This window comes from Gymnoscopelus microlampas (genome assembly GCF_963454915.1).
Source record: "Gymnoscopelus microlampas genome assembly, chromosome: 23".
Classification (NCBI taxonomy): Eukaryota; Metazoa; Chordata; class Actinopteri; order Myctophiformes; family Myctophidae; genus Gymnoscopelus; species Gymnoscopelus microlampas.
In genome coordinates, this window is record NC_139960.1 from 23,086,027 (window position 1) to 23,109,015 (window position 22,989).

The following is a 22,989-nucleotide window of genomic DNA, read 5'->3' on the forward strand; positions in this document are numbered from 1 at the left end:
TAACAGGCCCAAGTGAAACATTTGGGGCAGAGATTCTGAATTGGCATCCAGGGAGTGTGTGTGCACAGTTTCGCTGCGATCAAGCCAACGGTGCGGGAGATTAGCTGTTCACAGACGGACACGGACACACACACACGGACACACACACGGACGGATGGACGGACAGGGGGCAAAACATACTCTCTAGCCATGCCTTTCGGCCTGGCGGAGACAATGAGTGGTCTTCCCCTTTAACTTTGACCCCTGGGCGCTCAATATGACCACCTGAGCGGCCATCAGCTGGCCTGGACAAAGCTAAATCAGAATTTCCCCTGTGGGATTAATAAGGTCTACATTATTCATTATTGTTATGTAATATGTAGGGCTGAGCAAAATAATCTACAAACACATTACATCTGATCTCAGAATATCAATCCTTGGCCATGAGAGCAAAGTTCATACATTGCTTTTTCACAAAGATTGCAACACCATTTGAAGTTACTGTACTCCTCATTGTTTGAAGATTCTACATTGAACCGTCCAGGAGGAAGATTGTAGCAGTGACATGTTCTGACAGTTGAGCCTGATTTATACTTAGTAGCACGCTGGTTGCACGCTTGCACCAAACATCTACAAGCTCACAATGCTTCACAGCGCAATGCATTGTGAGCTGGTATATCAGCTGTGTTTTGGGTGAGACACAATGCTGCGCAACTAAGTATAAATCAGGCTTTACAGTCGCATGTCCTCAACCTTGACATAGTCTTCCAAAATGCATTCAGGTCCATTGTTGCGTATACGGCCATGAGTTTGGAAGAATCCACTAAAACCTTCAATTATACACTCTCACATTGTCAACGTTTATTCTCCATAGGCCTGGCGTACGCCAGCTAGAGCTTGGCTACCAAATGCTTCTCAGTCTCTCCTTAGAGAGGGTTTTTTAGCATCTAGATTGACGACCACACGCCTCCTGCAAGCCTCCGTAAGAGGAGAATTGATGCCCATGTTGTGATTCAGTCCTGGGACGTTTTCTGACCGACGGCAGCAGAAATAAGCCTAAGCTAAATGCCCCAGTCCCCAAATGAATTCCATTCTCCAGTTGATGGATTTCTTCTGGTGTTGGTGTTTTTGAAACAAACATACTTGCTCTCTGCAAGTGGAAATGACTTAGAAGACAAGACAAAGAAAGTCTTGTCTGTCTTGTTATTAGATCGGATGTGTAATTTATGCTGTTTTGATTCAAGGGTGCGATTATTAACTGTGTGTGCCAAGTCATAACAGAAGGTGTGTGTGTGTGTGTGTGTGAGTAGTGACATAGCTTTAAGCCATTCTTTATTTGTTTCGCAGGTATGGTATCTTTGAGCGTTGCAGAGAGCTGGTGGAGGCCGGATACGACGTGAGGCAGCCAGACAAAGAGAACGTAACACTCCTGCACTGGGCTGCCATCAACAATAGGATAGACCTGGTCAAGTGAGTCACATCTCTCTCTGTATGGATCAGGAAGCCCATTTCCACCACGTAGGCCTGACTCGCAATTCTGAATTGATCTCCGCTGTCTTTCATTTTCTTTCTCAAAACCTGTTTATCTCACGTTTGTGAGAAAAAGAATCCTCAGAACTATGACATATTAAGTCATTTTTGTAAACGTGTTTTATTTTTATTCGTGGCGGAAATGGGCCTCCATAGTGTATCTTGAAATAATTCCAACATTCATTATTTTGCTCCCGATGCTCAATACATATAACAGATATTGCACTTTACACATGAAATGTGTGTAATTATTTAAATAATTATTTAAATAAAGACGGTGTAATATAGAAGCTGACAGCAGTGTCCCTCTGCAGCGTTAAACCCAGTACGTTCACTCTCTGCTCATCCTATAGGACCATTGCTGCTCCATTGTGTTCCGGGTAGCAGCCTGTACAAATACAATATATGTTTTCTCTGGGAGTATGGTTTGCAATTGCTGGCTTATTCCCAGTACGATACTGGTGTCTGTTGCTCTTAGGGGGGAGACTCTTTTATTTTGATTAATTAGCTGTGCTCTGGTTGCCCTATATGTGGTTTTTAATTACTAAAAATATGGACAGGTTTTCAGAAGTGAAGGGTTATTGCTGTCGAAATGAAATGGAGATACACTTACCGTAACAGGGGTCATCACCATGCCAGCTTGTAATGGACATTTCCATCAATATTTTATATTGCCACGGACATGCAAAACAGGTTATCAATAATATTACCAGAAACACATAGGCCTAGCTAGCCCTAAATGTATACAGCACTAATGTTCTCTTGATGTGTCATAGTGTCTCTATTCCACTGCACTACACATTTTAAAACGAGCGATGTGTATATTAATACACATAAAATCTAAATCTATATTTTTGGGGAAAAGCCCAGAAATTTCAGGCATGTTGTGAGCTTGTAGATCAGCTATTCTTTTTTTTTTAAAGCCTATAATGGCTAAAATGGCAGGGTTAAAGTGGTTAGCTATACTTAGAAAACCTGGAGAAGTCGTCCTCTGTATACTGGCAGCTAATCGTTTTTTAAGTCAGACGTCATTTTGTAGTCCGACGTCACTTCCGGGTCCAAGAGGCACCAGCGCCGTCCACTCTTGTCTTTATTGTAAACAAACATGTAGGAACCCGTAAATCTTTTTACAATAACCTCCTTTTTCAGAGATGAACCATTGAGGGTTAAAAAGGGTCTTAATGCTAATATCATAGACAGTAAAAAGTAGGCTAATATATATATTTATATACATATTTATTTATTTATTATTATTATTAACATAATATTTATTTTTTATATTTATTTATATATAGATATTTATATATAAAATAACGATTTCCTCTTCTCTTTGTCGTTGCCAGGAAAGCGGTAGAATGACACTTTAGTCGTTATTTTAGTCTCAGATCTGTTAAAACAGCGAGGGACACAGCACTGCGCATATTGGCAAAACACACACTTGGACCCGGAAGTTGTTCTGACGGGGCGCAACGTCACGGCTTAACAACAGAATAGGGGGCAGTCCTGAGACAGGCATTCATTGTCCAAGTATATTCCATGTTTCAATAATTGGGTCTTATCAGTACAGACAGTGCTTCCATCATAAATTGCAGGAGCAAATTGGCCACTTAACTGCAAAGGTGAGTGGGTGCGTATATTATACTATGGTTATTATTATATAGACAGGTAGCTTTTCAGTAGACAGTGTTACTTGAGGACAGGAGGAGACAGGAAGTTCTACCAGCTAAACTACTTTTGTGTTTGTCATGGTAGCTTCAATAGTTCATTAGGTTTCCAGGAAGGTGAACAGGTACAGTAGTCTATGTTGATGAGAAAGTCTATGGTATGCCAACAATGGAAAAAGATACTTGAGTGTCAAAACAGATAATTATGTACATGGCAGGCATGACAGGATTTAAAGGAATGCAGTGTCACAATAGTTTGATGCAAAGGTGCCTAATTTTGATCAGAGGTGAGGAGGAGGTCTGATGGTGGGGCTGTGGATCAAGGGTTTTCATGGATTATGATTGTGGAGTGTTATTGTAGTGTATTGAATTGAAACACTTTCTCTTAATTGACAAAAATCAGCTCTACTTGTCCAGTTCTGGCCTCCTTTGCCTTGGTGCTCAAAAATGGATGACATGCCATCTGTTTTTGCTCTTTTCCTGCACCATTTTTTACTGTGGTCACTCACATACCGTTGACATTAATTGTTTCATTGTCTGACGCACCTCACACACTCCATTAATCCATTGTCTTTAAATACAAATATCCCACAAAGGATTGAACGCACGTTTTGACATTTTCAGGGCAGCTATTAGCAAACATTACTTCTAGCTGTCTTGTTGTCCTCACCTGATGCAAACATGTACGGGTACCATGTACAATACCACAAATCTCCTGCAACTTATTAATGAGCATGTCATCCCGACACTTTATGAGTCACCATAATTATTCAAACATAAAAAATTTAAAAAAGTGCCACGGGCATAGACCAGGCTTGTCACGGACATGTTCGTCCATTTACGGATATGTTGATGACCCCTGCCGTAATAGGGAGTTATTTTAAAATTGTTACTTGGTTTACTTGTATGTATGTGGAATATGGAGAATCCAAGTTGCCATAACAGCTGCTTAAAGCATCTGCTTATGATTACAGTATGTTGAGAAGCATTGGCCACCTGCAGCTCTTTGGACAAGGAATGATGCCAAAAATTAAACCGAGTATAGGTCTTGTACTTGGCTGCTGTTGAAATTTTAAGTATTAGTTTGAAAGCCAAGGGAAAATATCCTATTAATGAAACATTACTCCACACATGGAAAAAGCTGTGTTTTTAATCTGTTTATACTCCCATTAATGATGAAGTTGTCCTTAGCTCCCAATAACAGAGTACACATTGTCAACCTACTACCATATGTGTTTTATTGTATTAATCATATATATTTGTGCTTCTCATCACAGGTACTACATATCAAAAGGGGCCGTAGTGGATCAACTGGGAGGAGACCTCAACTCCACACCACTGCACTGGGCCACCAGGTAACACACAGGGAGTTGGAACTATGTCTCTATGGAAAAAGTGACAGGAACACCTGGACTGAACCCGCCATGACATTCTATCGCCTCATCTGGTGTAAAATGACACAGAGGTCTCAGACAAAAGTTAGATAATTGTAGAATTAGTATAGAAATTTGGATGTGACTTGACCACATTGCAAAATATATTGATATGACATCACATCACGTGGGTCTTTGAAGTTTGAAAACCAGCATCAGAAATACTGTACAGTATATTGGAGAATATATAGGCAAAGATTTCCCACAAATCAGGTGGCGGCAGACATAAATTGTCCCCAATATTCTGTGCATTTAATTGATAAAGTTGATATTCATCTACATTATATCTTCACCACCTTCAAAAATGTACGCCAATGTTCAAGACAAAACTTTGTTACAATGGGGAAACATGAGTTTTATATATATTTTAAACTATACACTATACTATAAAAAAGCATGAACACGCATGTATAAACAAATTGGCGAAGGGGAATGTCAATCGATGCGAGTACAGACAGAAATATGACAACCAACAAAGGTGAACAGATAGTCCAGAAACTGTCAGCGTAGACCTCTTCTCTCTCCAGATGTTCAGGTTTGTAATCATGGAGATATCTTCTTTATTAAGTTGAAATAGTCTTCTTTTGGCTTCTTGTTCAATTTCATGTCAAACTCATAGTCAAGCATGGGTATGGCAGAAGGACGAGTTGGTTTTTGTTCTCTCTTCTTGTGGTTGCCATGGTGGCTGCTTGAGGAAAAAGCAGCTTTCTGTGCCTTCAGATCCTGCAGGGTTTCGTCTGCATCCTTGTGACTGGGCTCATTCTCCTGGTTCTGGAGGTCTGGAGAAGTGTTGCTCTCTTGGCAACTGCCCGGCTCACGTTTTCTGTTCATATGGTCTGGTATACCGCCAAGTGCACAAACCGCTGCAACTGATGTGACAGACGACTTGCTGAACAAACGCTCTGCTTCCTTGACTTTCCTACTTCTTCTGTCCGTCTTACTGTTGGAGTTCATTTGGTTGGTGAGGTATCTGCCCCATCCTCTGAAGGTGTTCCCATACATCTGGGTGTCTTCTAAATAGCTGCTCTCCAATGCATAGATCTGTCCTTCCAATTCCATCAATGTTTCAGCCAGTTCTTGTTTCCTCTTCCCCAGTTCTGCGAGCACCTGAAGAGTGTTGGGGATCTTTGGCGGTGTTACCTTAGTGTGCATCGGCATGATGGATCATCCTCTTTGAAAAACAAAACCCTACTACTACAGTACCTGTTATCAGTACTTGGGTAGCCAGTTTATGATGTCAGTACTATGACGTGGGTCATCTCCATATTTGGGTACAGACACACACACAGAGATTCCTGAAATGTATTTATAGATGGATGGAAGATGGCTTCATAGATGGCTCTGTGATTTCTTACATTTTTATTGATGGCCTTCGATATATAAGGTTTCTGAATTTTCCTCAGCAACATTTTGTAAACCTCCACTGTATAAAACGGATTGGAAACAAACCGTAACAGGATGAAGATTCTAATGCTGGCATCTTGACTCTTACTAATGAATGTCCACTCTGTATATGCAATATCACAACCTATAAACGCCTAGAAAGTGGTGTTACTATATAATCTGAAGCTTCTTAAATGAGTGTGAGAGCCTAGGCTATTTAAACCCCCCCGCTGCACTTATGTGTCTGACTTGTCTGGTAGGCTTTTCTCACCGCTATAACCTAATCCAGTTCAACGAGAGCGAATGGGATTGTAATATTGTCACTATCGGGTGGAAAACGGAAAGGAAATGGGGCGGGGGGGGGGGGGGGGGGCAATAGGGGGGAGAACCTGTGTTCCAATGGGTCCAGTGTTATTATTTAGTCACAAGCTCACACTTTTCATTGGTTAAATATTTATAAAACCCACAGACACACTAAACCACTTTAAGCCTGGTGTCCCTATTTTGAGCATAGACATTTTTCAAAAAGTTTAGTTTTCCCCCAAATAATTTTGAAAATGCAGATCTAAATGCCTGCCTGACAGCGACACTATATTACTACATAGTACTACACGGACGTTATCTGGTTTTAGATAAGCCTAGCTTTACTGCATTTATATATCTCTTCAAAGGAATTGGACACACATCCTGCCTGAATAATGTTTGCTCTGTATTGTAGTAGTTCTTGGCTGTCATGGGAATGGAGTTAGCCAAGTATGACTATATACTCAGGTGTAGGCTGTCAAAAGATATCATTCCTGTTAGTTTAGTGCTGCTTTGTGATTGAGCGTTTGCTTGGCAGTATTTAAAAGACTAGTAGTCAACACTTCCTCGCTGCTACTCTGAGCAAACTAAAACAAAGGTGAATATTTGCAGTTTGTCCCAGGTCATGTCACCCCAGAGCCTTTCTGGTCCCAACAGACACCGGGTGTAGCAGGCACTGAACGAGGCTGTACGATGCTTGAAAATATCAGTTTTTAGAAAACATTTAAAATGAACCACGGCCATATGTTTTTTTTTTACGTTTGTTGGTTGTTATATTTAGTGTCCCTAGCTTCCATCTCCTGGAGACCTTGCCTTGTTCCCACTGTGTATGTGCCATGTGTTACCATAGTGTAATGGCCTGTTTGAAAGGAATGGGTCTCATGGGACCTCCTGCAGTCATCCCCTGGGGGAAAGAAAGCTCTCTCCTACTGCATAATTGATAGATTAAACAGGGGGCATCCACTTGCATCCTGTTACACACACACACACACACACGCACACGCACACGCACACACAACCCAAACAGGACTGTCATGTCAGCCACCCTACCTGCAAACAGACCTTTACAGACCTGGGCCATGTTTCAGACGAGTCAGATCTTTTTCTGATTTATTTTGATATTATTTGTCATCTGTATTTTTTTATTTCACAGATTTTATACATCAGCGTAGTCTATTATTGGATGTGATTGCTTTGTATTACACATACACATAATAAAGTGGTTTCCAGATTGACTTTCCCTGATTTTCCATAATGTATCACAGATAGCCAGCTGCTTAGACGTCACTGTGAAATTACTTATGAACATAACGGATGCTTCCCAAGACTTTTGGCCGGCAACCGCTGTAACACAATTCAGTGTTTGTGTACGACCTGAAAACTACTGAACTGTTTTAATCCTACAGTCATACAGAATACAACTATTTAGGCATACAGATCAGATGTCACGATTTTTGCACCGCTTAGCTTAGCAGGTGGAATGATCCTCAAGTCATTTTAGGAATTTTACTTTTAAGCGCCACTCCCAGCTAGGCTTGCGTATGTACAAGAGTAATTTGTCTTCACAGTAACTGGACCATTATTTTGTGTATGTGTATTTGCATTTAGACAAGGCCACCTATCCATGGTGGTACAGTTACTGAAGTATGGAGCAGACCCGTCACTAATCGATGGAGAGGGATGCAGCTGTGTTCACTTGGCTGCCCAGTTTGGCCACACTTCCATTGTGGCCTACCTCATCGCCAAGGGACAGGTAGGATCTGATTTTAAACCAAGTTTGGTTCCTCAAAGGCGCTGTAAAAACAATCAACAGAAACAGGTATTACATTTGAGGTAGACTCAAATGTAATACCTGGTTCTGGATTGTTTTTACAGTCAACTCCCCGCATTTCTGTTGTAGAAGTGTTACCACAAACGACAAGAAACATGTTTTTTTGTTTTTCTTTCTGCAATTGATCTGTAGTGTCTACTAGGCTCTTCAATACAGTCCTGATGTTATTAGTGGTATTGGCCACCAGGGGGTGCCCTATCACCTTTCACTGACAGATCTATTGACAATGACTGTCTTTTGACTGCCTACATACATCAATCACTCCATCTTTGATGGTGAATTATTTTTGCTTGTGTGATGATGGTGTATTCTTTTCCAAATAGGACGTGGACATGATGGATCAAAATGGCATGACTCCTTTGATGTGGGCAGCTTACAGGACACACAGGTATGTGCATAGTCTACAGTATGTACTGTATGTGTGCATGCACACTTACACCATTGAAATTGTGTTTTTATTTAGTTTTCAGTTAACAGGCGGCAGTGGCTCGGGATAGAGCAGTTGCCTCCCGCGCATTGTGCCCTTGAGCAAGACATTGAACCTTTAAATTTATACTTAGTTGTGTGCCAGTGTCTCGCACCAAAAATAGCCAATCTGCAATCTCACAACGTGTTGTGCTGCAAGACAAGTCTGCGACACATTGTGAGCTTGTAGATCTGCTATTTTGGTGCAAGACACGATGAGCAACCAATGAGCAACTCTGGCTTAACTGTAACCCGGGTGCTCCTAATATTTAGGATGGGTGGCAGAAGGCAAATCTTCTTGGCCAATTCAGTGGTTTCCTGTCCCATAAGCAATAATTAAATTAATTTAGATGGTGGCTATTCCCATAAACTATACAAGTTTGCCTGCTTCCCTGCCCTCCCACCATGTGTCTGCAATGCAGTGGAATATACAAAGAGAACTCTGCAGTGCTGACTGCAGCTCACCCCATGACCTCCTCCTGTAAATCAGTCATGATTCATAAACACTGCCTGACATCCTGTGCACAGAGATGTATCCTGCTATTCCTACAGTGTCCAGCTGCTTCGATTGGATTGTCCTGAATAGTCTTGCAAGTAAATGTCTTTGATGTCAAACACATCAAATAAAGGAAGTGCAATGGAAATGACTGTGTTTTCCACGCAAATGTCCTTGGTATGGAAGTCTTGCTTCGCTGACAGATTTCCTTTTGGCTTGGCGTGTTCACACTAGTCACAACATCTAGCAATTGGACCCGGGTCCGGATTAGAGCCCCTGGTGTGAATTTGCCCTTAGACGACAGCAGTGCCTCAGGCTTTTACACAACACTATGATTACCAACCAGCTTCCACCTAAAGGGCCAGGTGTTTTCTTCCGGGTGTATTGATTATGTGGTTGAGACACACTATGCAGAAGTAAACAAAAGGACATGGAGGGGGAAAATTACAACTTGTTAGATTGTTACACAAACTTTTGGCTGACGAGCTAATTATCAATCCTGTTTTAGCTTTTCAATATTTTCAGTTCAGGCAAAATGTTGATAGATTCATACAGTTAATTTTCTTTATTTTTATGTTTTTCGAGGCTATTCTGCTTTATTTCGATAACAGAGAGACAGGAAACTGAGGTCAGAGAGAGGGTAGGACATGAAACACTCTCTCCAATCAGAACTGAACCAGGCATGCACTATCCAGTCATCTACCAGTCATACCCCCCCCCCCCCCCCAGAGTTAATGCTACATATTTCTGTTTCCCATTTCATGAACCACGGCTCATTGCCTATTCCAGGAATAGTGTCAAATGTTTCCCACTTCATTAACCCATGTTGTCTGTGTGCCCACTGTCCAGCGTGGACCCGACGCGGCTGCTGCTGACCTTTAACGTGTCCGTCAACCTGGGGGATAAGTACCACAAGAACACAGCGCTGCATTGGGCCGTGCTGGCTGGCAACACCACAGTCATCAGCCTCCTGCTGGACGCCAATGCCAACGTGGACGCACAGAATATAAAGGTTAGCCTGTGTGGGGGGTACATACTAACCACTTTCAACCTGCCGTCCCGTCCCAATTTTTGGCCATGACATTAAATAGACAACATACAAGCTCAACTTTACAGTGAAGAAAACACGGCGATGTTGTTGGGTGTTGTTTGTGTGGTAACCATTGAAGAGGGTTAACTGCCATGTACCAATACCTGGAAATGTATCTGAATCTGTAATTCAGAATGGAAAGGGAAATTGTTTTACCTTTTAAGTTGCGTGTTTAAGAACAGTGTAAAAAAAACAGTAACTACAGTTTCTGTAGAACGAAGTTGAATGACAATTCATTTATTAGAAAATATTTCTATGGTCTGAAGTCATCGCCTAATTGCGTTTTATGTCTTTTATGTGATAAAAAAAATTACACCAAGTTTTTACTTCTGTACAAAGGAAAAACACAACGCTTTGACATCTTCTGATTGCCCTGCTTGATAACCTTAAAGGTCAATCTGTTGTTGGACTAAAACATTATTTGCTGTAGGGCGAGACGCCGCTGGACCTCGCCAAGCAGAGGAAGAATGTGTGGATGATGAACCACTTACAGGAAGCACGGCAGGCTAAGGGCTACGACAGCCCCTCCTACCTGAAGAGACTCAAGATGGACAAGGTACATGACAATATTTAACACACAGTGGCCCCATCAATGGCATAGGTATATACTTACCGAGATGGACGGATATACACTTAAAAAGTATAAGTACACCCCTTTAGGAAGAATACATACCAATACATATCATATATACATACTAATAAGAATAATACCTGTAATCAGGGTCCGAAATTATCTTTTTGTCTCACCAGCCAAATGTCTGGTAGATGAAAAATTATACCTGGCAAACCTTTTTTTTTTTTTTTTTTTTTTTTACCAGACAAAAAGTAAAATGTATACACACAGGCTTTTTTTTGTTGCATATCATACATACTGTACATCTAATAACACTTTATAGTTAAGCACTGAACCATCAACGGCGATACAAATGTGATAAAAGTCACCCGCCAAAGTCTTCACGGGTGGCTTCCAATACCAAATGAAAAATGTGTTAATTTTGTGTTAATTTTGGACCCTGCCAGTAATGCCTATAGCATTGCAGGTTTCTATCTCCTATTCTAAATAAAATCTAGTTCTCTTGCCTGAAACCAAACCAAGAAGAAAACATCTCTATCCCACACCCTCACAAACACAGCATGATGTTGACAGAGTTTAAACCAGACGAGCTAAAACGAGCCCCTCAAGGATAAATTGGTGCTCTCTGGTTGACACAACACAAGCTAACGCTCTATTTACCTTCACATCGGCTCCACAGACTGCCAGTGCTGGCTTGTCTTGGGTAGCAATTAACTAGTGTCCAACACTGTCATGTTGTGTGTGTGTGTGTGTGTGTGTGTGTGTGTGTCATAAAAAAGAAAGACCCTGAATAGAAAAACAGGGTCTTAAACTACAAAATGGAGAACAGTCAAGACTGAAAGCAGGAAACTAACATTACGGTGTCTCGAAATTCACCATCTATCTGTTTAACTATCTTTTATATTGAATATAAAAGTATTCCTGGACAAATATTTGCTTTTTGTGTTGAACTTTTTCTATTTTACTTTTTCTGTTTATGTACTGTACTTGTTAACATGACTTGAATGATTGCTTCAACTGTAACTCAAATAACTGATTGTTTTTACTTTTGTCATAAACACAATGAATCTCATGAATCACGATGTCTCTCAACTCATCATCTGGATGTTATTAGTGGATCAAGGTATATGAATATATCAAGATACAGTATATATATATATAGTAATAATCTTATAGATGTCCCCAGTGATCCTTAAATCCATTCCCCACATAGAGATAGTAGCAGTGTTTTGCTACATTATCGACTGTATGCCACTCAGGTATTTAGCAATGCCTCCCAAATGTGGAAGGATAGTCGATAAATGCACACAGCCCACCTGGGTGTTATTATTATTATTATAACTTAACTTGCTAGCAATTCTCCCAGTGTGTTTTTGCCTGTTTATTGTTACAAAGTAGCATTCACTCACAGCAATGCTGTGCTTCAAACACAGTCTTTATCTCTCTATGCATCCATCCATCCATCTCCTTCCCTGCTCCCACCCCCCCCCCCCCCCCCCCCCCTTGGTCTATGCAGGAGTTCAGACAGAAGGTGATGCTGGGAACTCCCTTCCTGGTAATCTGGTTGGTGGGTTTCATCGCTGACCTGGACATCGACTCCTGGCTGGTTAAGAGCCTCATGTATGCTGGTGTATGGGTATCGGTGCAGTTCCTCTCCAAGTACGTTTTCACTCGAATGGGTCACTCACTAGTCAGTTTCTAAACGTTTCACTCAACTAAATGGTAAAATAAATGGTGCATTTATATAGCGCTTCTGTCCGAAGCGCTTTACATTGATTGTGCCATTCACCCATTCACACACGCATTCATACACCGATGGCGGAGGAAACCATGCAAGGCACCAACCTGCTCATCGGGAGCAATTAGGGGTTCAGGGTCTTGCTCAAGGACACTTCGACACTAACTCTAGGGGAGCGCCCCAGCCCGGGATCAAACTGGGAACCTTGCGGTTTTCCAGTTCACTCTACCCGGCCACTCTACCCCTGAGCCACTGCCGACCCAACTAGAGTCTAGGGCAATCACACAGCCTTTGTTACTAAAACTTTGTGGAAACAATTGGAGGGTAAAAACGTGCTTTGCAGAACCAATCCATAGGCCGGTCCTTCATATTGGGGCGGTGACATGATTAATTTACAAAGCGGTAGGCTTTTGTTTGTTGGGGCTTTGTTGCGGCTGTTCTCTCTCCTGCTAGCTAGACACTTGTTTGCATTTAGAAGTCCCCAGATGTATTGGTAGGTGGAGATCTCTGATCGTCTGGTAAGCGAGACTATCAGAATGTTCAGTGAATACACACAACCTTAGACCAATCCACAATACACACCCTTACGTGTGCACTGTGCACACAACAAATGAACACGCAAACTGACACCCCAATGCCACTGCCATCTGTTCCTGCTGGTCTGTTGGCCTGCTGTACCTCTCTAATGTTTAGCTCTGTAACGGCACCAGCACACATTAACCAACAAAACCGTATGTGTATATTGACACAGACTGGCATTCATTAGATGTAAAAGTGGTTCTGATTATCAGCACTGTTGAGTCGGAGCAGAGGCATGTCAGCATCTTACAGTATGGTTGTTTTTTTGTTTTTTCCCTGTGCTGGTTAGAACAAAGACTTTCTTCTGCAGGCCTCCATGTGTGTTATAGTGAATTGGCCTTGATGTATTGAATACAATTACAATTTAGGCATTTAGCAGATGCTCTTATCCAGAGCAACTTACAAGTGCGAGATCAGAGTAAATGGCGGGAACCCTAGTCATCAAACGACAGGGTAAATGGTCACATAAGTAGAGTGCAAAGGGGAAAAGAAATGTGTGCTTCAAAGAAAATGGATTTAAGGGGGTAAACATCAAACCTAGCTAAATAACATTAGCATTTGTGGTGAAGAAAATATGTATAGCATAAAATATGTGAACAAGTAACCAACATACACATTACTCAGTATGTGATGTCTTATGTTTCGAAGGATGGTCTGTGAATATTCTATTGAGATTCCAGACAGATTGCTGTTTGCTTAAAAATGTCTTTCTCCATTTTCTTCCTCTCCTGTCTGCAGGGCTTTCTTCGACCACTCCATGCACAGTGCCCTCCCGCTGGGCATCTACCTGGCCACCAAGTTCTGGATGTACGTCACCTGGTTCTACTGGTTCTGGAATGATATCCTTATTTTCACAGAGGCAGTCCCTACTGTCTTATGGTTGGGCTTGTGTGCACAGTAAATGCTCTGCATTCATTTATCCATTTGTAACTCTGAGGGTACAAATGAAACGACATGGACCCATTAGGGTCCACTTGGTTACATTTGCAAAGTCGCCGAGTACAATTACGTGTCCTTGTGTGACACTTGGTGGCAAGCACGTTTTAGGAGGTGGTACTTTTTTTTCGCGCTGTATTCTCAGGTTTCACAGTTGTTGTTTTTTTCACTTGGCAGTGAGTTGTGAAATGCAGGAATAAGCTTGATTGCAGGCATCATAGCTGACTGTCATTTCACTCAATGAGAGGCTTCAGATTTAGGGGAGGAATGTGTCTGTGTGTGTGGACAGGAGCCCTCCCACAGGCTATAATTGGCATGTTGGGGTGTCAGTCAAGCTGCATTCTGGTCCCGCCCACCACCTCCTGTGCTGTGTACCGGTCCTTTGGATCTGATAGACAGGCGTTGCCCCCCCCCCCCCCCCCCCCCCCCCATCTGGCATTTTCTGCCTCTTATTTGCACACACACTATGTGTGTGTGTGTGTGTGTGTGTGTGTGTGTGTGTGTTCGTTCTAACTAAAGAGAAGCCACCCAATCCCATCTGGATGTGAGCGTAGGCCGTATCATTGGGTACCTCTGTTTTAACCACTTAAACCCATAAAACTAGTTTACCGGAGTCCCCCAGGGGTCTATACTAGGCCCACTCCTTATTTCCTAATTATTTAAAGCTAAAATAGCCTATCAATGGGCTTGTAGATGAATCAGGGTCTGTACAGAGAACGGTAGATCTTTCAATCAGTTTTTTGTCATTTTTGTCAGTCATGCACATCCCTAATAAGGAGTAACTCTCATTTATAATCTGTGTACACTGTACAGGCTTTGCAGCTAATGGTGTCTTGAGGCGTTAGTTTGTGGTGTCCCATAAGTCAAGCAGTGGTTTTGTAACGGCACTATACAGTACATTTATTCCAGTCCTGTTTGTCCCATTTGTGATCTAAGAACTTTCTACTCCAGTAATAATAATTTTCATACCACTCTAGCTGCCAGATGTCGCTAGATGCCAGGTCAATGGAGGGACGTGGCTTTAAGTTAAAAGCCAATTACAGTGTAATAAATGAGTATGCATAAAAAGTGGTGAAGTGTTACAAGAGTTATTGGTCAGAGGCGATGAAGAACGTCTCACAATGAAACTATTAATGTCAAACTCTTGTTAGTCACGTTATAAATAGCGTTTTACTGTGAGAGAAACACTAGACCTCACATTAAAAAGAATAAATTAATATTATGCTAGTTCCTCTGTGCTTAGTTTGAGCCTGTTGCCCTCATTGAGTACACAGTGTTTGTATGTGTTTAGAATAGCGTGTCGTGAGCAGAAGTCTCTGGTTGAAGTGTAATGAAGCAAGTCGATGAGTTTCTGTTGGCTTCACGATGGCTGCTACTTTTATCGTTTCAGGACAGAAAGTGCTAATAGCTGGACGTTAGAGTATTGTCTGTGACAGACATTAGATTTGACGCTTCATTGCTATTCAAATGGGACGGGAGAGCACAAACAAAGAAGAAATTAAAATTGTGCCCCTTGTGGAAAGTTGTATTAGTCGAGCCGTGAAACGATTGCAAAACTATTGTAATGAGGTTATCTTTTGTCGTCCTTTAAATCACTTTATTGCATATACCTCTAGGATACCCATGTACATTTTTCGGACCTACAACACCCATTATTTAGTTTTTTTTGCCTTAAGATTAACCTTGGTAGTTTTATCTGCAGTAACAGGCCGTGGAAGAGTCCTTTAATGACAACACTGTTTTAAGGCGGTGTTTGAAGGCTTAGCCTATTTGGAATTCAATTTATTATGTTTGTTTATGTGACTCGCTGCTATCTGCATTGTTTTGAGGAAGTAAATATGACCCATCTGGTACTCCAGTTAGATTAAACAAACGGCAATAATGTTTATTGCGTTTGCAGTTTGCTATTTGTTGTTTATTTCCCACAGGCTTTTCCCCCATTCCATCAGCCTTTTATCTGTTTGCACCTGGATCACTTACCACTGAGTAACGGCATAATAAGTCTCACCTGTGCACAGGTTCTTCCTCAAATGCAGAGGCTTTCTGGTTGAAAACGGGTTTCTCCAGTTTCCATTACTGCCCCACAGCTATTGCTTACACTCACTTCATTGCTCTGAACATCCCCATTCTATTACCTTAAGTAAAATAAATCATCAAGGGACATATCCCAGTTTGCTCTTACCCTGGCCTGGTTTGATAAACTGTCAGATGGGGCCCTATATTACACTATCCAATCTATTCTAGTTCTCTTGATTGGCTCACAAGAGAAGAGTTTGGGACTTAAAGGTGCTGTATGTGTTATTTATGTGGTAAAATAAGTGTTGAATAGCTCTATATTCCCATAGTAATCATTGCTATGAAGTGTATGTTCAGTAATAGGGGTCTCCCCAGCTCCACTGCTCTAAATAAACAAGTGAAATTGTAAGTGATGAACACTTCAAAATTGCAGCTGATGAATGGTTCTCTCTCCTGATTGGATGAAATTGGTGTCCCACCTGAAGTATTGCCCGGTCCTCAGTGTGTCTGTGTGGTTTCCCAGGTATGGGTGTGTGAGTGCCAGGCAGTCCCTAACTGCTATTATAGGCCCATTATCCTCCTCAGGCCTGTGGTTGAATGAAATCAGATCAAGTAGCATGGGTGGAGCAAGCAAGCAGTTTAGTTAGTTTTCTTTTTCAAGCCCAGACCAGACTTTACCTCAGTTTTCAAGGGAGGAAAAAAAGCATAGCTTGTGAAAGCAGTTACAAGCAAAGGGCTTTGACTGTCTTAAAATGGCGAGATTGTGACTTTGATGCAAACAGAGAGTTGGTGCAAACATTAAACAACTGCAAGGAATACAATTATTGAAGGGATTTTAAACAGAAGGCATTCTATGCTTGGAATTAAACTGACTTAATTCTTTCAATTTTAGAGAATAAACCCATAAGCATTAAGAAAAGAGCAACCGTTATATGCCTTTTCAGTTAGCTACCATTGTTACTAGACCGTTATGCAACATGCACGCCCTGGCCATCTCTGTGCAGCCAGACTGATGGATGTGGCTCTGACCCTGTCTCATTTAGCATTTTGCTATCTGCTGCCGGGAGCCATCTCATGAAACATCCCTGGCCTCTCATCCATTTAGAAGATGAATGCATGTTGAGGGCACGGATACACAGCAGGCCTGCTCAAGGATGCATCTAAACCCCATTTCTACCATCGGCTCCATTGATCAACCAGCTCTATCTCAACAGTATCACCAGCTGTTGACGTGGTGGGCGGATCGGGATTTCCACACCGGTCATTTAAGGGTATTTATCTTATTAACTCCCTGTAGTGAAAAAGATAATGTCAACATGCAGGTTTTTTTCTTTTAATGGTGATAATTATGAAGATTTATGGCTTCATTTAGTGCTCTGGATAAGAGCAGCACTTAACTATGTCATCTGTACTGTCTTAGAGGAGACTGCTCTACTGAATATGTCAGCAGCAGTAGGGGATGTGATTAATTGTAGACTGCCCTTTGCTAACCTTCATTTAAGTCATTGGAGTGGTTCTTCTCCAACTACCTTATATGAAGGTGGCTTTACAACCAAAGTTCTATTTGAATAGATATTTAAGTAAATATGACTTAGGCATAGAGGCCAATGCCTTATCATTGTTGTCATTGTCATTGGCCTAGAGGTGTCCTTTTATGAATTACTGAATTGTCTCTTTTCACAGTGAGTCAGAGTGAGAACAGATCTACTTTCTTCATCAGGTGGAGGGCAGGAGGGTGGAGATGAGTCAGAGTTGCCTAGGCGTTTTAATCTGTTAGTCCAACGTCTAGACTGTTGCTCAGAATGCATTTCACTGCTATAAATGCACTTGGAGAGATGCTACACCTGTGTCACATCATCATGCAATGTATAAGCATTGGGATAAATGTTGTCCTTGCACTGTGACCATGACCTTTGACCAATGGAGGAAAAGGTCCAGGTCCAGACCCTACCCCCAACTCATCTGCCAAGTTTAATCCAATTCGGATTTAAACTGTCCCGAGTTATTGCTTTGACAAACTCACATACACTGGTAATTACAATACATCAGGTGTAATAATCATGTTAGGTCTATGGTGTTACCTGGTACCATAGTGGACACCTTTAAAATCGTGCTGAATGCCGCACCATGTATGTGCATCCAGTGACGGAAAGGAAATCTCTCAAAGCACCCATGCACCTCTATAAGGACTGTAAATATCAATGAAACCATTACTGAATTTGTGTAAGTGTATTCAACATGCTCAAAATGTTTATAATAAGGGTAAAAAGGGGATACAGGAATATAGATGGAGTACATTTTATTATTAAAAATAGACAAGAGTGTGACACATCTTAAGAGCTACAACCACATTTTCATCAAACCAGCTTTTCAGTGTGCAACACTCACGAGTAACTGTGTGTCACTCAGGCTTAATGTGAAGTTCCAGGGTTCATGATGTCAAATGTTTAGGGGACACAGGGAAAAATGGTAGTCTGCCTTGTCACGCTCTTGTATTGTTCCTTAACCTCATGGCACATCTACCGTTTGCCACCGTCCACATTCCCTTCCTGTTAAACAGCATCTGCCTCTTCTACAATTTCGGCAAATCCTGGAAGTCCGACCCTGGCATCATCAAAGCCTCAGAGGAGCAGAAGAAAAAGGTAACCAGACAGACGCACATCAAGCATGCTTGTCAGGTCCCTTGAAAAGAGGAATTCGTCTGAAGGTATTTTCATTTGTTGGTGCAGTATTGAGCCTGCTGATCTGGCCCGCAGCCCACAGGCATCCACAGTGGCTCTCTCTCCGGCCGCTCTGTCCCTCATTAGCAGACCCTGATGTGTATAATAGAGGCTCTGGTTCATTGCAGGGCCTAGGTTCCCCATTGTGTGATTGATGAGCGAGCTAAATTTAGCCACCATCGTTAGCGCCTAGTGTGATACTAAATCCGTCTCTGGACTGGCGATCTGCCGCCGAGGGCCCAGAGGCTCAGGAAAATCTCTCACTGCCTTATGGAGGATTCTGTGCTCTTCTGACCCATACATTTACCCCTGAGGAGAATTTCACCTAGCCTGGTAAACCCTCCCTCCGGAAATCTCATTTCCATTTGATTTCAGGAAGGAGTCTGGCATGATTGCTCATTCTGCAATATTGGCTGTGGGCTGGAGTTGGGCAGGAGTAATACCGTTGACTGACAACCCCTTCAACCAATGATCGTTTTCCCCTTCAGCCAATCAGCAGTTCATTTTGACGAGCTCCAGACTATGTGACGCAACGGGACTTTTGGGACGGCCATGCCGAAAATAGGTTGCCTTATTGGGATACATGCGTGTCACTCCCCGCCCCTGCCGGTTCTCTAAATTTATATTTTTAAATAGGCTCTGTCATGATTAATTGACCACATATATGAAGTTAAACAACTAAATTCTATCCAAACGATATGTTAATAGTAAATTCCGTGCCTCAAAAAAGAAGTTTGAGACCGTTTTAAGAACGAAACTAAGAAGTGACGGCACTCGGACAACAACAATGGCTGCCGTTCGTCTTTTGTCGGCGGCTCTCAGGCTGCACTCGGCTTCATTCGGGCTCACTCGAACTCGCCACCTGATTGGCCAACGTAAGCTGTCAATCACAGAACGATGAGCGACGACGCTGATAGGCGCGGTTAGGTCCTGATTTCGCTGGAAACTCCCCAATATTGCAGAATGGGCGTTCATGCCAGACTCCTTCCTGAAATCAAATGGAAATGAGATTTCCGGAGGGAGGGTTTACCAGGCTAAATTTCACCATTGTCTTGGTGTCTCACAGCCTGAGTTCCAGGGTGATTGCTGAGCCAGAAAATCACTACCTCAAAATCTGTGTTTTGGTGCCGCTTCAAAATAACTAGGATTTGTAGACAGATCTATTTGATGCTCTGTCAGTTCAACTTCTCTCGTCTCACTCTGTTATTTTCCACCTCCAGACGATTGTGGAACTAGCAGAGACAGGCAGCCTGGATCTCAGTATATTCTGCAGTACCTGCTTGGTAAGAAGTCCCTTTTCTTCCTAAAGCAGCTCCTTTGGCAGCCAAGGCATTCTATTTCGTTTTACCTTTTCAAAGTATTTACAAGATTGAATTGTTTGCCAAACATTCTAGGAAACCAATGCAGGTGTTCTTAAATAAATGTTAAATGCATTGTGTACTGTTGTGTATTTCCTCTTCATAGATACGGAAACCCATCAGGTCCAAACACTGTGCCGTGTGCAACCGTTGCATCGCCAAGTTTGACCACCACTGTCCATGGGTGGGGAACTGTGTCGGTACGTTACAACATTCCAGTTTCAAACAACACACGCGATTCCTAACAATCAGCTGCTTGTAATTTCTGTTAACAGATTTAAAATCTGCTTTTTATGAGTACAAAATTCCAGTTTAAGAAGCAGCACATGGTCTAAGTTGAAAGGAGCCTCTCTTGTGAATTCATTAACTGGTCTGACACAAGACAGAAGGACAAGTGGAGGGGAGTGGTTGAACTCCGGAGCTGAATTGGCCCAGTGTTTGAACATGAGCCAAGTAGTAGCCGTTGCCTGTTTATCTGTCCACTGTTGGAGCCTTCAGACAGACAGGCAAGTAGGCATACCAAAGGCCGACGTGTGTCTAGACATGGACACATTCTCTGAAATGGACTAGGCAGCAAAGAGGGGGACAATGGGGAAAGGAAGGGGGTGGGGTCCTTGTGTGTCCTTAATGATTCTGGAATGCCAGGTGGGCAGGATGGCTCTTGTCTTTTAGTGAGGAAGCAGTGTAGATAAACAGCAAGTCATTCCCAGTGAAGATCATCTTGTTTTGTTTGCTACTGGGTGGGAATCATTATTCTCAAGCCCCTGAGCAAGGATAAACGTAAGCTCTCCAGTACCAGATCACAGCACGTCGATCCCCAATTCTTTAAGTGTTTTTTATTTTTATTTCCCTCTCCTGCTTTGATAGAGCAAAGAAAAGAGCAAAACATAATCCATTTAGGTTTTGGAACGCATCAGTATTCCGATAGTCTGTCATATCGTCTCAGATGATGTTGGATATCGGTGTCTGCCTCCTTGCACTGCCAAGCGAGACCAAACGTGTTGACACACTCATCTGACAGCTTCCTGGCTTTTCCAGCCTCTCCTCCTCTCATGTCTGTCTTCTGACTCCTGATGGAATGATGCCAAGCAGATATAGAGAATGAATAACCAGATAAGTCTGGACCATTACTTTTTTTTAATGTACTTTTCTGTTCTTTGTGTCTTTTGTCCACAGGAAGTGGGAACCACCGGTACTTCATGGGATATTTGTTTTTCCTGCTGTGTATGATCTGCTGGATGATGTACGGGTGCATCGCCTGTGAGTGGAACTCCTTTTAGTAAACTACTACTACTCATGCTAGATAGCCAAGTCTCCTGTGTGAGTCTGGATGGTTTGAAATATTGGAAAATCTTTTGTTTTCATCAAAAGCTTAAAATAAAATTCTGTCTAGAAATGAAGGAAATAGGGAGAAATATAAAATTGTATATATGAGGAAAGTCTACTATCTATGAATCAGAACGAGGAAATGATTAGGTTAGTTGCTCTTGTGTGTATTCATTCACATCAAAGTGAATCTTGAGTAATACGGAACTGTAGAAACTTAAAATAAAACTATTACTCTTTATTATAGCTAAATCATTTACCAGACCACCAAAACTAAACCACCAAAACACCAGTATAATGTATTTGTCTTCATCTTCTTTTATTCTCATATTTTCTCCCTCTCTTCATTCCTCTCTCTCTCTTTTTCCTCCCTCGCTCACACTTTCTCCTCCCTTCCTTTCAAAGACTGGAGGATCCACTGCGCCACCAGCTACGCCAAGGATGGCTTCTGGCTGTACCTGACCCAGATCGCCTCCTGCTCTCCCTGGATGTTCTGGATGTTCCTCAACAGCGTCTTCCACTTTATGTGGGTGGCCGTCCTCATCATGTGCCAGCTGTACCAGGTCTGTATCAGTCTCGGCTCATACCTTCATCCACCCACCCACCTACAGATATTTTATTTATCATTATCTTTTCTTTAGCGTCGGAGAGAAAGAACAATTAAGCATTGTGATCGATCACGTTGAATACTGCAAAGACTAATTGCAGAGCAAATGGTGGCCCTAAGGCAGAGCTTTAATCGCTCCTCAAAAGCTGAGCCTGATCCTGTCCGAACCGCACCTTTCTCCTAACCCTGAACCTGATTACAGCCCGACATTTTTCTTAACAAGTTTCCCTAACTGACAGCAGCAACAGACCTTTTGTGTCCTCATTAAATCTTATATTGTGTAGGGTTGGTTATTCATCAAGAACAGGAGGCATTCTACCCTTTTCCAACTGTCTTCATTTATGAAAACAACTTGAGCCTGTAAAATATGTGAGAAATGAAGAGGGAGGCACGGAATATGGAATGGAATTCTCTACTATCGCTTGTACAGATGCAAAAGTATACCACTATATATTATATGGGCCATATGCTTGCTATATACAGTAGGCCTGGAAATGGGGTAAAATATTGTGGAAAAAGTATGGAAAAGTTTAGAAAATTCATCTGTAAAAATGTGTGACAGCCCTGAAGAACGATTAAGCCTTTCAATGGCCTTTAGCCAGCCCCAACTTTCTCCTGACATGTTACATGATGTAACTAAATCCAAGTCTCACAAAGCTTTTTTGAAACATTTTTTAATAAAGATTATGACCTTTCTATAGTTAAAGCACCCAAAGCCAAAGTCTTGTTCCCTCTAAATGGAGACCAAAGCGTCATCTGGTTGTTTTGTACTCCCTGAGTTTTGCCTTGACTTTTTTTGGTCTGCCCTTTCACAGATCGCTGGTCTGGGAATCACTACCAATGAGAGGATGAACGCAAGGCGGTACAAGCACTTTAAAGTCACAGCCACATCCATTGAAAGCCCCTTCAAGTAAGTAAGCCAGCAAGAGTGATGTAATGTAGTCATATTCAACCATAATGG

The 22,989-nt window shown here is 42.0% G+C and overlaps 2 protein-coding genes across 2 annotated transcripts in view; one reads left to right on the forward strand and one right to left on the reverse strand.

Annotated features, from left to right (window-relative positions):
- The window catches only part of zdhhc17 (zDHHC palmitoyltransferase 17), a gene marked incomplete at its 5' end in the record, with an annotated part of 37,555 nt that overhangs the window by 11,144 nt on the left and 3,422 nt on the right, over positions 1-22,989 (forward strand). The window contains 14 exons of the mRNA XM_084049368.1: positions 1,327-1,449; positions 4,451-4,528; positions 7,901-8,045; positions 8,447-8,511; positions 9,934-10,096; positions 10,605-10,730; positions 12,265-12,407; positions 13,804-13,904; positions 18,535-18,659; positions 19,958-20,020; positions 20,202-20,295; positions 21,272-21,355; positions 21,827-21,984; positions 22,844-22,938. Of these exons, the coding sequence (XP_083905494.1) occupies positions 1,327-1,449; positions 4,451-4,528; positions 7,901-8,045; positions 8,447-8,511; positions 9,934-10,096; positions 10,605-10,730; positions 12,265-12,407; positions 13,804-13,904; positions 18,535-18,659; positions 19,958-20,020; positions 20,202-20,295; positions 21,272-21,355; positions 21,827-21,984; positions 22,844-22,938 (1,563 nt within the window). The remainder of the gene's footprint in view (positions 1-1,326; positions 1,450-4,450; positions 4,529-7,900; positions 8,046-8,446; positions 8,512-9,933; positions 10,097-10,604; positions 10,731-12,264; positions 12,408-13,803; positions 13,905-18,534; positions 18,660-19,957; positions 20,021-20,201; positions 20,296-21,271; positions 21,356-21,826; positions 21,985-22,843; positions 22,939-22,989) is intronic.
- Positions 5,150-5,764, reverse strand: LOC311040041 (chromatin modification-related protein MEAF6-like; the record flags this gene model as incomplete). The annotated part of the gene is made up of 1 exon (XM_084050114.1): positions 5,150-5,764. One exon carries the CDS (start codon positions 5,762-5,764, stop codon positions 5,150-5,152), a length of 615 nt encoding a protein of 204 aa, XP_083906240.1.